The 13,898-nt window shown below is 46.9% G+C and overlaps 1 protein-coding gene across 1 annotated transcript; it reads right to left on the reverse strand.

Annotated features, from left to right (window-relative positions):
• Nucleotides 1-373: 373 nt before the first annotated feature.
• Nucleotides 374-2,143, reverse strand: LOC309375484 (C-X-C chemokine receptor type 3-like). Its single transcript, XM_081921226.1, has one exon. It carries the CDS (start codon nucleotides 2,100-2,102, stop codon nucleotides 1,053-1,055), a length of 1,050 nt encoding a protein of 349 aa, XP_081777352.1. The 5' UTR covers nucleotides 2,103-2,143; the 3' UTR covers nucleotides 374-1,052.
• Nucleotides 2,144-13,898: the final 11,755 nt, after the last annotated feature.

Consider the following 13,898-nt stretch of genomic DNA (forward strand, 5'->3'; position numbering starts at 1 on the left):
TGCGGGTGTGTCATGGGGACATTTGGGGTGGTGGCCCCCTGCCCCCCCTTGGCTCCCCTGTCTGGAAGGAATGTGCCCCATGCCTGTGGTCCTGCCTTTGCTTGCATGGATGGAGAAATGTGTGTGCATATCAGAATCCTCACCTTTGGACATTATCTGTATTCCCTCTCTCCCTCTCCCGAATACAGAAGTAAAAAATGCACACTTGTTCCTTTACCTGCTTTTGCCTCTGGTCCCACCCACCACTGGAATGTGGCCCCCAGAAGGGAACATGGCCCTTGGCGGAAAAGGATTCCATACCCCTGACCTAGCTAGACCAACATCCCACTCTCACAGCGGCCAACTAGACATCTGTGAGAATCCCAGAAGCTCTCTGGTTCCATGTTGCTCACTGGGCAGAAGGTGAATTAAACTTTAAAGTTCCAAAAATATTTACATTCAAAATGTCTTGGGTGCGAGTCTCAGAAACTCTGAAGTCACAACTCTTCGTCTGAGACTTTGTGGTGAGGAAGTGAAGAAAAAAACAAAACCTGAACGTAAACACCAAAGGGGTGTGACTTGTGTAAGTGAAGTGTGAAAGAGCTATGTTGACCAGAAAGCTTTCCAAAAAAAAACAACTAGAAAATCCTTGTGGATGGAAATGGACGTTTCAAGAATCAAAATCCCCAAACCCATATTTTGAAGGGTAGTTCTTTGGAATCTTGGAAGCCTACTTTTGAATTACATTGATGCCCAGATCCCAGGAGGCTCCATTCAGCGCTAGCCTAGTGATAACTTTTTTGCTGTTTTTAAAAAGCGGTACGAAAGAAACAACCGCTGCTCACGGTGTGAACATTCATCTGACTGTCACCCCTGGTAAATAGGTTGTGAAGGGCGTGTGTGGGTGTTATTTCAGAAATCTGTAAACCCAGGTTGGTTGGTGTTGAGAGTGGGGCAATGTAAATGCATGGGTGCATCAAGAAAGGATGGCCACTTTCAAGTCTCTTAAAAGCTGTTGGCTGGCTGGCTCAACAACAGGGAAACTCTGGATGAACAGGGAAACTCTAGGTTTCCTAGAGCCCCGAGTAGGAGGCCTCTGTGCTTTCAGACCAAGTTGAATCTCTCCTGTGGCTGGAGCTCCTGGCATGTCTCTGCAGGAACGCACGGCTGACACAGCCAAAGGATTCGAGAAGGCTGAGGAACCTGTTCTGAAACTTGACGCCCACGAAAGCGTAGAGCAGTGGGTTGAGGCAGCAGTGGAAGAACCCCAAGCTGGTGGTGACCGTCTCAGCCATGTCCAGTTTGGCCTCCCACTCGCAATCCTTCTGCAGGGCGTTGAAGTCGATCAGGTTCTCGATAAACTCCACCAAGTGATAGGGCGTCCAGCAGAGGAAGAAGACCACCACCACAGCCAGGATGACCCTGAAGGCCTTGTTCTTCTTGGAGCCTTTGGAGTTCATGAGGCTGAGGATGATCCTGATGTAGCAACAGGTCATTGCTACCAGTGGGAGGAAGAAGGCAAGAAGTTGGCTGAAGATGCGAATGAAGAACTTGGCTGAGCTTGAGCCCGGGGGGAAATTGAGGGTGCACGAGGTGGTGTTTTGGCGGGAATCGGGTTCAGAGGTCAGGTAGATGAAATCCGGAAGCGTGAGGAGAATGCAGAGGACCCAAACGACCAACGAGCTGAGGAGGATGAGAGAGGACCTGCCCCTGTTGTACATGCGAATGACGTAAACAATGGAGAGGTACCTGTCGAAGCTGATGCAGACCAGGAAGAAGATGCTGGCGTAGAAGTTGATCTTGAAAACACTGCCAACCATCTTGCACATGACGTCCCCAAAGACCCAGCTGTGCACGGCCTGGACGGCCCAGAATGGAAGGGTCAAGACAAGGAGAACGTCTGCAACAGCCAGGTGCAAGATGAAGACATCTGTCCCAGGTAGGGATTCCTTGGCACGCAGCAAGACAGCAATCACCATCACGTTCCCACAGAGCCCCAGGAGGAAAATCAGGATGTAGAAGGGAGGCAGGAAATAGCGCCTGAAGGCCTGGGTGGTGTCGGAGCCGCAGAGCAAGGTGTCATTGTTGCTATAGTAGTAGTTGAGGTCTGTGCCGTTGTCCATGAAAGAGGCGATGTCAGCTTCCTCACCTGGATTCCAGACATAAGACTAAAAAGGAATAATAATAATTGTTATGATTCCTCCTCACCACTAGGAGCTGAATAAAGAGCATGAAATCCACTCTCGACTCCAAGTATATTTTAATAATAATAATAATAATAATAATAATAATAATAATAATAATACCACGGCCATCTGACTGGGTTGCCACACCTATTCTGGGCAGCTTGCAGCATATACAGTGGTACCTCGGGTTAAGTACTTAATTCGTTCCGGGGGTCCGTTCTTAACCTGAAACTGTTCTTAACCTGAAGCACCACTTAACCTGAAGCACCACTAGGATTCCCCAGCTGTTCCACTGGGACCCCTCCCCTCATTTGCCCCTCATCCCACTCCTGCGTCGCCTCACCGGCCCCACAATTCAAAAGCTTAGTTCTGAGAGTTGAAGAGGGGACGCTTAGCTCGTTGGTTCCTTGTGGTGTACGCACTTCATTTCACTCGCCCCTCCACCATCTCTGGTGAAGGCGGTTTTGCAGATTTTCAAGACACCACCACATCTTTCGAAACCTGTCAACAGAGTCATTCGGGGAACGAGGGAGCACGGCACAGAGGAAGGTGCTTCTCTCGTACCTTTGGCTCTCCAAAGGTAGCACATGTTGGCAGTTTGTCTCCCCCTCCCCAAGTGTGGTATTATTGATTTGTTATTTAATTAGAGCATTTTTACCCCCCCTCCAAAAAGGCTCCCAGAGTGGCTTATAGGCAATCAATCAAAACTGGACAGCCCCTCTCAGAGAAAACTTAGGTGCCAATTCTTAAATAATAGTTCTTGTAATTACCCCCTCAGCTCGGGGGGATGAGGAGGTGCTTGATAGTGCTGGTTTGGGGGCAAACCTGATGGAAGGACCCTACTGCGGCAAAAGTATGGCAAAAACAGAGTTGTCTTTCTACTCCCCTGCCCTTGCTTGAGGTACTGTACTTTTCTGTCTATAAAACACCCCCATGTATAAGATGCCCCCTATTTGGGGGGACTCAAATTTAAGAAAATGGGGGGAAGTTGCCCAGACTTGTTGGGTTTTTGCGGGGAGGATTGCACGCGTCAACGAGCCCACCAATCCTCTGACTGTAACACAACAGGAACCACAAATCGCCCACCCTATTGCCGCAACAGCAGCCAATCCTCAGCAGCCCTGGACACATCCAAAACTCACTTGCAAAAACACCACTGGCGATCTCCGCCTCGCGTCTCTCATCAGCTGCCCTCCCCCCCCAATGCACTATCCATGTATAAGACGAGCCCCCCATTTTTGAGGTTAGTTTTCCAGGAAAAAAAACCTCATCTAATACACAGAAAAAATACAGTAATGTCATCACCGTCTGTGTGTGTGTGTGTGTGTGTGTGTGTGTAAAAAAGAGAAAAAAAGACGGGCAGTTTTGGAATTAGTCAGAAATAGTCGCTGAGTTTTATACTCCAAAAGCCCTTTCGGGGGTGATGGCAGCATTGCCCTAGAAATCTGACAGGGGAGCAGTGAACTTTGAGATGTTCGTTAGTCCGACATCACTCAGCTTGTACTGATTTGCAGTGGTACCTTGGGTTAAGTTCTTAACCTGAAACTGTTCTTAACCTGAAGCACCACTTTAGCTAATGGGGCCTCCCGCGCAATTTCTGTTCTCATCCTGAAGCAAAGTTCTTAACACGACGTACTGTTTCTGGGTTAGCAGAGTCTGTAACCTGAAGCGTATGTAACCCGAGGTACCACTGTATAACTGCAATCCCATCCATGGCAGAATCGTCACAGGTATAGTCTAATAGTTTAATAAATGAAGTTACGTAAGCAGTAGGAAACCCACAGTCAGGATGCTGTCAGCGGCTCCTGGCTGGTTGCCTAGGAAAGTATAAAGAAAAGGGAAGGTTTCTCACCATCCTTTCTTTATTCAATATTTACAGAGAGGGGCTGTAGAACCCAGCCTCTTGGATAATGACATTGTCCCGAGTGAATCTCCACACACCCCTGTCTCTCCCACTTCCTCATTCATCACTTCTACGAGTGCTGCTATGTGCCCTCTGTCTTTGAGCTCTTTGCTCTCCTACTTTCAAGGCTCGCCGGGTTCTAGGAGATGGAGGGTCTGGAATGCTTTCCAAAGACACCATGTGCATCAGCTGTCACCCTGCTTCCTCCTCCTCCTGCTCCACTCCCATTATTTCCCAACTTTCCCCCTCTTCTGCCTCTGAGCTGTGACCTCCCACAAACCCCTGTTGTAATACTGTCTTCCTCTTCCTCCTCCCTGTTAGGGTCAGGCTGGAGAGGCGGTCTCCACTATTCCTCTTCTGCCCAGTTCCTTGACACCCAACCAAAAATAAATCAGGACTGGGCAGTGAATCCTATGTGACGTTTACCTGGTACGCAGGCCAAGACCCTATCTGCCTGCTGACTGCCTCGCCAGAGTGGTGCATGCTCTAGTTATCTCCCGCTTGGACTACTGCAATGCGCTCTACGCGGGGATACCTTTGAAGGCGACCTGAAAACTGCAATTAATCCAGAATGCGGCAGCTAGACTGGTGACTGGGACTGGCCGCCAGGACCACATAACACTGGTCCTGAGAGATCTGCATTGACTCCCAGTACGTTTCTGAGCACAATTCAAAGCGTTTGTGCTGACCTTTAAAGCCCTAAACAGCCTCGGTCCTATATACCTGAAGGAGCGTCTCCACTGCCATCGTTCAGCCACTGAGGTCCAGCACCGAGGGCCTTCTGGCGGTTCCCTCATTGCGAGAAGTGAGGTTACAGGGAACCAGACAGAGGGTCTTCTCAGTAGTGGCGCCCGCTCTGTGGAACGCCCTCCCATCATATGTCAAAGCAATAAACAACTACCTGACATTCAGAAGACATCTTAAGGCAGCCCTGTTCAGGGAAGTTTTTAATAATGCTGTATTGTTTTTAACACTTGATTGGGAGCCGCCCAGAGTGGCTGGGGAAACTCAGCCAGATGGGCGGGGTATAAATATATTATTATTATTATTATTATTATTATTATTATTATTACAGATAGGTAGCCGTGTTGGTCTGCCATAGTCAAAACAAAAAAAATTCCTTCCAGTAGCACCTTAAAGACCAACTAAGTTAGTTCTTAGTATGAGCTTTCGTGTGCATCTGAAGAAGTGTGCATGCACACGAAAGCTCATACCAAGAACTAACTTAGTTGGTCTTTAAGGTGCTACTGGAAGGAATTTTTTTTGTTGTTGTTGTTGTTGTTATTATTATTATTATTATTATTATTATTATTATTATTATTATTATATTACCTAAATTCATACTTCCAGATAGCCTGCTTGACCTAAGGGTGCAGCAAGAACCCTGCTGAATCAGCGCTTATCGGGCCTAGAATGTTGATTCCCACAGTGGTCAGGTAAAGGACTCTTAGGAACATCATGAGCAGGGCACAAAAGAACAGCTTTGCCCCCCTTCCTTTCTCAATTTCTCGCCCCCTCCTCTTTCTCGCATCAATTTCCCACCCATCTCATTTTCTTGCAACCTTATCTGCAACCTTATCTCTCCCCCTACTTGTCAGCAGCCATTTCCTCTCCACACCTCTCCCTCTCTCTCTCTCTCTCTCTCTCTCTCTCTCTCTCTCTCTCTCTCTCTCTCTCTCTCTTTCTCTTGCCACTGTCCATCTCCATGTCTCCCTCGCTACCTTCTCACTGGTCCCTCTCCCTTCCTCACCCCCTCAACTTCCTCCCTGACACATCGTACCCTTTGAAGCACAAGCACAAGACAATGGTTGCCGCACATCGTTTGCGATGCTCCTGAATCCACCACTGTACATAATTAGTTCTAGTAAACGATCCTGGCCTGCAGGACTGCATGCCAGAGATGGCAGTTTAGGAGTGGGGGGGGGGGGCAGAGTGTGATAGCCATGAGAAATAATACTTCTGCTCTGTCTCATACACACCAAACACACATGTGGGCTGCATTCCTGCAAGAGAACCAACTTTGGGTTAACCCAAGAACAGTAACTTTCCAGAAGGCGGTTAAATGCACAAACACACTTCCAGGAAACACGTCAAATGTTGCTCTAAACAAGTTCAATGCAGGTAACAGCAAAAAGAAAAAAAGAAAAGAAAAAGAAAGAGCCACACACACATCTTGCATCCTTTACTCCAGTGTAAATCTTCCCTTTTAAATTAACTGAGCTTTCCCCCCCAGAATCAATTGTCATTACGCTCAGGGAAGGACAAGTATGGCAGTTTTTTGTTCCTCCTCAGGTTCTCATTTTACACATTTTTTCCCAAAGCAATGTTATATACTTTAATGTCTGATTTCCCTAATACGTCCAATGCAATGCACACTTTATGCTAGCATATGCATTTTTGTAATAATAATAGTAATAATAATAATAATAATAATAATAATAATAATAATAATAATTTTTATTTATACCCTGCCCTCCCCAGCCAAGGCTGGGCTCAGGGCGGCTAACAAGCAATAATAAACACAAGTTGAATGAATACAACTTAAAAACAAGATTAAAATACAACATTAAATTGTAGACGTTCGGATGTGCAAAATTCGGATGTGTGGGTTTCGAAGGGTGGCTGCATTTCAGTTTTTGTGTTGTTTTGGAGAGTGAATCGAGTGAGCTTGCATTTAAGTGCGAACTGGGTCAAATTCCACCCTCCTCCTGAATTAAGGTCCAATGCCGCTCCTGATTCTGGCCGACTCGTTTCAAGTCGACCAGGAGGGTGAAATCTGATCACCGTAGGCAGCCGTCTTGTGGCCTCTACACCTTCAAACAGGCCCGGTTAAAAAGATTAAAAGAAGAAGAAAACTACTTTTGTCACTGTCAGCCAAGATGCAACGATCATGGAATGAGAAGAGATCAAAGAGATCTCCTGCTGTGAAAGTGCGCTGGGGGAGGGGAAACCTTTGGCTTCCATTCAGCTGTGAGCACCACACTCTTGCCAGAGCTGTGCACTTCAAAATGCAGCCGTTGCTCCAGCCAGCTACTCTGTACAAAGATAAATGTGGATGAGCCTGGGAGTTCAGGGGCAACAACACATGAGCAACCACGAAACCAAAGGCCCTGTGTTCGATTCCTGGCACCTCCAACTCTGAAAAGAATCAAGCAGCAGGTGAGTCACCCCAGAGAGCCCCGTCAGTCACAGTTTCCAGCCCTGATAAGTCTGTTCTGGCAAAAACAGCAAAGGCACACAGTTTACATTTACAGTGGTACCTTGGGTTAAGTAATTAATTTGTTCCAGAGGTCTGTTCTTAACCTGAAACTGTACTTAACCTGAAGCACCACTTTAGCTAATGGGGCCTCCTGCTGCCGCTGCACCGCCAGGGCCCGATTTCTGTTCTTATCCTGAAGCAAAGTTCTTAACCTGAAGCACTATTTCTGGGTTAGCGGAGTCTGTAACCTGAAGCGTATGTAACCTGAAGCGTATGTAACCTGAGGTACCACTCTATAGCACCCCCCCCCACACACAAAGAATCCCAGGAACTGTGGTTTGCCTGCACAGAACTGCATTCCCAGCACCCTTAACAAACTACAGTTCCCGGGATTTCTTAGGGTGTGTGCATGTGCTTTAAATGTCCGGTGTGCGCATAGCTGAAGAGCCTTGAGGTGTGACATCCCATAAATGCATGCTGCATAGGTCACAGATGGACAGATAAATAGCCTGACCTAGTTTGTATCCTGCACAAGTTTGAAGGAGGCAATCAAACTTCTTTGCCTCTCTCCAAACAGCTGATAGGAACAATCACAGGTTTTTCTTAAAAGAACTCTGCACATGCCTCTAGGGCAGTGGGATCAGGGAGGGAAGCATGGGGGATGCCTTATTCGGTGTTAGCATCTTGACCCACTCAGCAAAGCACTTCTTCTCTGACCTGCAGTCGCTCTCCAGAACATAAAAGTGTTTTCAACGTATTTTAAAATGTTGTAACCCACCCTGGGGCCTTTGGGTGTAGGGCAGGTAATACATTGAAATTTTTTTTTAAGAAAAATAGCAAAACCATTACTACAATCATGGCAAGAGCAGTCAAAATCCAGCGACTAACAAGAAAAGCAGAAAAGAAAAGCTATTGCAGGCCATGAGTTGCGAATGAAAGTCAACTGCAGCAGCAGCAGCAGTCTCTAAAATAGTTATGAATGAATCTCTGTTCTACAGTCGCAAGCACACCCACCCATTTATTTCAATATAAGTGTCATAAATATCCCCACATGGCTTATCCATTTCATCAGTAACGTTGGTTTGTTGCTCATGAGAGTTATCTTCTTGAGGATTAGAGACATGTATAGTGTCACCTGAAATAGGTTTAGAGGAGGTTCTCCGTTTTGCTCCTCTGTAGCTTTAGAGGTAACAACTCTGAGACTGGAATCCTTTGAACATCAGGGAGTGAGCTTCCTTGAGCTCAATAGGACTCCCTGCTCCCCAATTGTATGCACGTAGGATCAGGCTGATAGGAACAATCACAGGTTTTTCTTAAAAGAACTCTGCACATGCCTCTAGGGCAGTGCGACCAGGGAGGGAAACATAGGGAATGCCTTATAGATCAAACCTCTCCATTCTTAAGGAAATCAGCCCTGAGTGCTCACTGGAAGGACAGATTGTGAAGCTGAGGCTCCAATACTTTGGCCACCTCATGAGAAGAGAAGACTCCCTGGAAAAGACCCTGATGTTGGGAAAGATGGAGGGCACAAGGAGAAGGGGACCACAGAGGACGAGATGGTTGGACAGTGTTCTCGAAGCTACAAACATGAGTTTGACCAAAGTGCGGGAGGCAGTGGAAGACAGGAGTGCCTGGCGTGCTCTGGTCCAGGGGGTCACAAAGAGGCGGACACGACTAAACGACTAAACAACAGCAACAGCAACAAGGATCAGGCTGCAAAATAATCTCAGAAGGCAAATCTGGATGGGTGGCTGTCCGTGCTTTTGGCAATGTTGGTTCTCGCGGCACAACTCTTGATTCTTTAAATGTCTCAGAGGGGCTTATTAGAACGGTGATGCTGGAAGTTTGAATCTCATATCTGGGATATGGCACCTGTGGTCGTCTAGGCGATGCTGAACTCCCAACTTCTGTCAGCCCAGCCGGCATGGTCAGCGCTGGGAGTTGCAGTCTAACAACATGTGGAGGGCTACAGATTCCCCATTTCTGATCTGAATGTAGCCTGATATTCAGCTCCATTCAAACAAGGCTAGCAGTCTAGTGAGAACAGCTCCTACCTTCAATGCCCTCTGGCAAACTGCGCACTCCTTAAATTATTTCGCATGGGTTAGCTCAGTGGGTAGATCACGAGACTTTTAATCCCAGGGTTGTGGGTTTGTGTCCCAGGTTGGACAAAATATTCCTGCTTTGCAAGACTAAATGACTCTCGTGGGCCCCTTGCAACTCTGCCATTCTATGATTCTGTCCCCACACTTGTTTTTTCAAGGCACCAGGCTCCCCACCCACCCATGCTCTGTAAAATTTTACGTTCCCTGCCCACCGCTTTATAGGTTGTCTACAAATATGTGCAGCCCCATCAAAACCCAGACAACAATATCATCAGCTAAGTGTTATTGATAGGTTTTCTTTCATATTAGTAACCTACTTTAAGCAACTTCTGTGTGGATGGGGAAAATGACACACACACACACACACACAACAATTAATCCAGTTTTAAGTGCAAAGTAGATTGGAAGCAGCCCTGTCTATGCCTTATTTGATCATACGATCACAAATATAACCAGAGATGGAGAAACTCACCATAGCTAAAGTGTTTAGACTCCACGTAGCCCAACGGAGTTCACGGGAGGAGGTTCTGCAGAAGATGGAGCCTTTGATCTGGCCTAGACTATTTTATATCCTCTCTCTGCTGAGCGGAGGGCAGGAAGTCTGTTGAGGTAAAAGTATGGTGTGATTGCACAGCATGAAAGGGGGCTGGAAATTTGCCTCCCCCTGGCCTGCCAAGGCTCCTGACATCGTGCAGAGCGCATGTCCCCCTCCTCTCAGCGACGACTGGATGGTTCGAAGAATCCAGGGCAGAGAGAAACCTCCCAATGAGGCTTTGAAAGAGGCACTTCTCAATTCAGAAATTCAGCATCAAGTGGAAAGCAGGAGTGAAACCTACTTTCCCTCAGTGGAATCCATTATGTACATTAAAAAGGGGAAAGAAACCTGTGTGTGTGTGTGTGTGTGTACACACGCGCATGCATACTTGAAGCCAGAAGCTGCTAAACTATTTCATCACAATGAATCATTAATTGATTTAGGATCACCAGCTGTTTTTACCATGTACAGAGATCTTGTATTTTTAAAGCGCATGTAGAAGAAAGAGAGCGTTGTCTCAAGTGCATGAAAAGATGAAATCTTCCTCCTAAGTGTAGATCACCCGAGTCACCCGGAATAGGCATTGTAAATTTTTATTAAACACATAAATTGTTCGGAACGTGGCAGGAATCCACCCAGCACTCGTGGGGAAATGTGGCATGATCTCTTAGAGTAATCAAATGAAACTTGACATGATAAAAGCCTGTGATTTTATCTGGGCAAGTTACTTGTTTACTGTTGTAACAATTGTTTTCTCAAAATGTATCTTCTGTACCATGAAAATAAATAAAAAGTGTCTGTGTGTGTGTGTGTGTGTGTGTGTGTGTGTGTGTGTGTGTAGGCATCGCTGCATATAGCAGAAGTGTTTCACATCAGAAAGGACTCATCCAGGCTACCTTTTGCACCACACTTTCCAAGCACAGGTCCAGGATTTAAATCTCTTTGTATGAGCATTGTATTCCTCTCCCTCTTTTTTAGGCGTGTCCAGTTTTTTCCCTGGGAAAACCTGAGTTTTGCTGCTGAATCAGAGCAAATGCCAAATCCGGAGGGGGGGGGAGACGGGCCTGGAAAGTATGGCACAAAGGGAATTCTGGAGGAGCCCCCAGTCTGCACCAATTATGCCTGATTCACATCACAGTATCAATATGGGTTTCCACATGTGCTAGCTATACAAGTAGTAGATCCTGTGAATCCAGTCAAATGTTACCATCATATTAGACTGGCTCCTGAATCCAAAAGAACCATTCATGGTTCAGATCGCAACTCCCCCTGTTTTTCATATTTAGCTAACACCTAAGGCACTGTGGGTTAAACCACAGAGCCTAGGACTTGCCAATCAGAAGGTTGGCGGTTCGAAACCCCGCAACGGGGTGAGCTCCCGTCGCTGGGTTCCAGCTCCTGCCAACCTAGCAGTTCAAAAGCACAAATTACAAGTAGATAAATAGGTACCGCTCCAGCGGGAAGGTAAACGGCGTTTCCATGCGCTGCTCTGGTTTGCCAGAAGCGGCTTAGTCATGCTGGCCACATGACCTGGAAGCTGTACGCCGGCTCCCTTGGCCAATAAAGCGAGATGAGCGCCACAACCCCAGAGTCAGCCACAACTGGACCTAATGTTCAGGGGTCCCTTTACCCTTTACCTTTTAAGGTCTTCCACTGCAATGTGGTTGTAACACTGCTACAATAGTCCAACCTCCACAAGGGCCACTAAAAGTTTAGGTCTCCCTATCCGTCACCTTCTCCTTTCATTTCACTCTGAATCACAGCAAGGCTTCTGCCTTGAGCCTGAACTTCAAAATCAGAGCAAGGTCTCTGTGCATTCCCATCATTCCCTGTTTTATAAGCTTGCCCGGCAGGATCGATCACGCGAATCCCTTTCTAGCACAGGGCTAAGGTCCGTGGTTCATTATTATAAGCGCAGGAGCAGGGACTGGTAAAATGGTTGGCAACATTGTCCTGAAGGTAGGCTGAATCCAGTGCCAAACCTTGGCTGGACTGAACCTGAACCCAACAGGCAGAACCTTAGTCAAAGTCCAACCCAAATTGGAACCAAGTTGAAACACTCCCTATCTGAGTAGATTTGAGCCAATTGGGATTCTGTTGGTGAAAGGCTCCCTAACAGCTGCACATTTCCTTGCTATGTGCCTGCAGTCAACTCTACTTTATCTGTTGCCTTATTATGAAACAAACAGGAGTAGCTGGATCAGAGGGAGTGTACTGGCTGGCTGTATTGGCATTTGGAATCTTCTTCAGCGATCACTCGTAGCCGAGTAAGATTGTCTTCCATGAATGGTGTGTCCGTAGGTGACTATGGAGGCCAATTCTGGATCCACACGTCTTTCCACAGTGGGGACATTGGTTTCTAGGTAGGAGTTGATCACAGTAAGGATTTGCCAAATTTGCCTTCCTCTTAGCTCATTTCTCCCTTTCATCCTGAGTTCATGCTTCTTCAAAGTCCACGATGCCTTTGGTAAAGGCTATTTTCCCATTGGAGCGCTCGCAGGCCAGTGTTTCCCAATTTTCTGTGCTGATACTACATTTCTTTTTAAATTTGTCTTTAGAACATCTTTAAACCTCTTTAGTTGTACTGGAATAACCCAGGCCAGACTGAAGAGAAGTGAAACTCTTGGTTTTAAGAAACACAACAGTTTCTTTTCCAGGCTCAGATCATCAAGAAACTTTAACTTTTAACTTTGTGTGCATACACTCAAGACAATACACATAAATGAATGTTCAGCTTGAATTCTGCCAACCGGGCATTTGAAGTCATATCTGCAGAACTGATGAAACCAGGAGGAGCAATTAACTAGCAGAGGTGTGAAAATGTTCAATGGTGGACAGCCATCAGAAACATTTCTGGTTGATGTTTTTTTAAAAAAAAATTAAAACATGCCAAGAGAGAGCAGGAATAAATATGTACCGCTAATTTGCCACCGTTTCGTAATTCAACCAATCTGAGTTTGTTCAGGAGGCCCACAAGCTGTCCATCTCTTATCTGCACCCAAAGTTGCCCATTGCCCCCTGCCCTACCCTGGCCAGCCATTTTGAAAGACTGAATCACACATACATGTGCATCATGGGAAATGGCAAGAGCATCTGTTTTGCATGCAGTAGGTCCCAGATTCAACCCTCAGCATCTCCAGGTAGGGCTGTGAATGTTCCTCACCTGAAATCCCGGAGGGCCACTGCCATTTAATGTAGACAAAAGCTAGATGGACCAACCTCTGCTGGGTGTAAGGCAACTTCCTCTATGAAAGTTGTTGTTGCTGCTGCTAGTATTATTATTACTATTTCCCACGTCTCCTCCAAGGAGCTCAAGGAGGGGCACGCATGGTTCTCCGCCTCCCTATTTGTGTCCTCATGAAGAAGAAGAAGAGTTTGGATTTGAGTTCCGGCTTTATCAACACCCGAAGGAGTCTCAAAGCGGCTAACCTTCTCCTTCCCCTTCCTCCCCCACAACAAACACTCTGTGGGGTGAGTGGGGCTGAGAGACTTCAGAGAAGTGTGACTGGCCCAAGGTCACCCAGCAGCTGCATGTGGAGGAGCTGGGAAGCGAACCCGGTTCACCAGATTACGAGTCCACCGCTCTTAACCACTACACCATGCTGGCTCCCTGACCTGAGGCACATCAGGGTAATCAGGTCTGTCTGAGAAGTGGGCTGGCTCTGGAAGACATTTGTTTACGCAGTGCCCACCCCCATTTCACCGCTGTCACTGGCTCCTGACAACCTGGCAAGGCAAGTCAGGCTTAGAGAGACTGGGACTGGCCCACAGTGAGTTGAGTCCAGCGGTGCCAGCTTCTCCAGAGGATTGGGGGAGTCCTGTGTGACATCGAACATTGTCCTCTGAATATTCAGGGCACCGAAACTGCCTCATCCCCTAGGAGTCAGCGCCTATGGTTGAGTGGGAGGATTTGAACCCTAGTCTTCCAGGTCTTGGTCCAACATTCTAGCCAATACACTTGTTTCACACAAGCTGGCTACCTGCAGTTGAG

The sequence above is a fragment of the Podarcis melisellensis genome, assembly GCF_964234715.1.
Source record: "Podarcis melisellensis genome assembly, chromosome: 8".
Lineage (NCBI taxonomy): Eukaryota > Metazoa > Chordata > Lepidosauria > Squamata > Lacertidae > Podarcis > Podarcis melisellensis.

Excerpts from the sequence above, each read along its gene's own strand:
- LOC309375484 (XM_081921226.1), bottom strand. The coding sequence starts at position 2,102 with ATGGACAACGGCACAGACCTCAACTACTACTATAGCAACAATGACACC.